At 41.0% G+C, this 680-nt stretch overlaps 1 protein-coding gene across 2 annotated transcripts in view; it reads right to left on the bottom strand.

Annotated features, from left to right (window-relative positions):
• Window positions 1-680, bottom strand: part of WDR78 (WD repeat domain 78) — a 59,302-nt gene that overhangs the window by 5,869 nt on the left and 52,753 nt on the right. For both annotated transcript variants that reach the window (XR_003570186.1, XM_027874098.1), the window contains exon 15: window positions 274-500. Coding sequence is in view for 1 of the 2 variants with exons in the window: in XM_027874098.1 (XP_027729899.1) it covers window positions 274-500 (227 nt within the window). In the remaining variant the exon portion in view is untranslated. The remainder of the gene's footprint in view (window positions 1-273; window positions 501-680) is intronic.

Here is a 680-nt window from a genome sequence, read left to right as displayed (position 1 = left end):
CCACATCATCATGGTTACTGGTGATGTTAAGATCTTTCTTGGGTTCTGGTAAGCACATCATTATGGTTATTGGTGATGTTAAGATCTTTTTGGGGTAGTTCTTTTGTGTATTCTTGCCCTCTACTCTCTACATATACTCAGAACTTGACTTCAAAGGTAATGGTCTTATAGCTCAAACATAAAGCCTTCTTATTAAGAAAACTGTTACATGGTCCTAGGGAATTCTATTAGTACTGAAAACATCCTCAAATCAAGAGAAACACAGTCACTTACATACTGCAGTGGAGGTCCCAGATCTCTACTCTATGTTCATTTGCTGCTGCAAAAATGTAGGATGACTTTGGAGACCAGGCAATATCATAAATCACATGAGTAGTTGTATAAAAACTCAAATATGGCTTAAAGTTGTCCTGTTGCCAGAGATTCACACCCCAGTCTGCAGAGCAGCTTAGGAACACTTCATAGCAAAACGGGTTCCATGCTATCCTGTACACAGGACCCTAGAAATGAAATAAATACAGTCCAATACCAATACAAGTAGTCCCCAGCTTACATGAGCCCCTGCAAATAGTATCTAGGAAGAACTGCTGGCCACAACAATGGAAGGAGGAAGGAAGGAAAAGAAGATAGGGGAGAGAGGGGGAGAGAGAGAGAGAGAGAGAGAGAGAGAGAGAGAGAGA

The sequence above is a fragment of the Vombatus ursinus genome, unplaced genomic scaffold (genome assembly GCF_900497805.2).
Source record: "Vombatus ursinus unplaced genomic scaffold, bare-nosed wombat genome assembly UNPS02014804.1, whole genome shotgun sequence".
Taxonomy (NCBI): domain Eukaryota; kingdom Metazoa; phylum Chordata; class Mammalia; order Diprotodontia; family Vombatidae; genus Vombatus; species Vombatus ursinus.
Note: the sequence above shows the minus strand (reverse complement) of the source record. Positions and strands in the feature narration are given on the sequence as shown.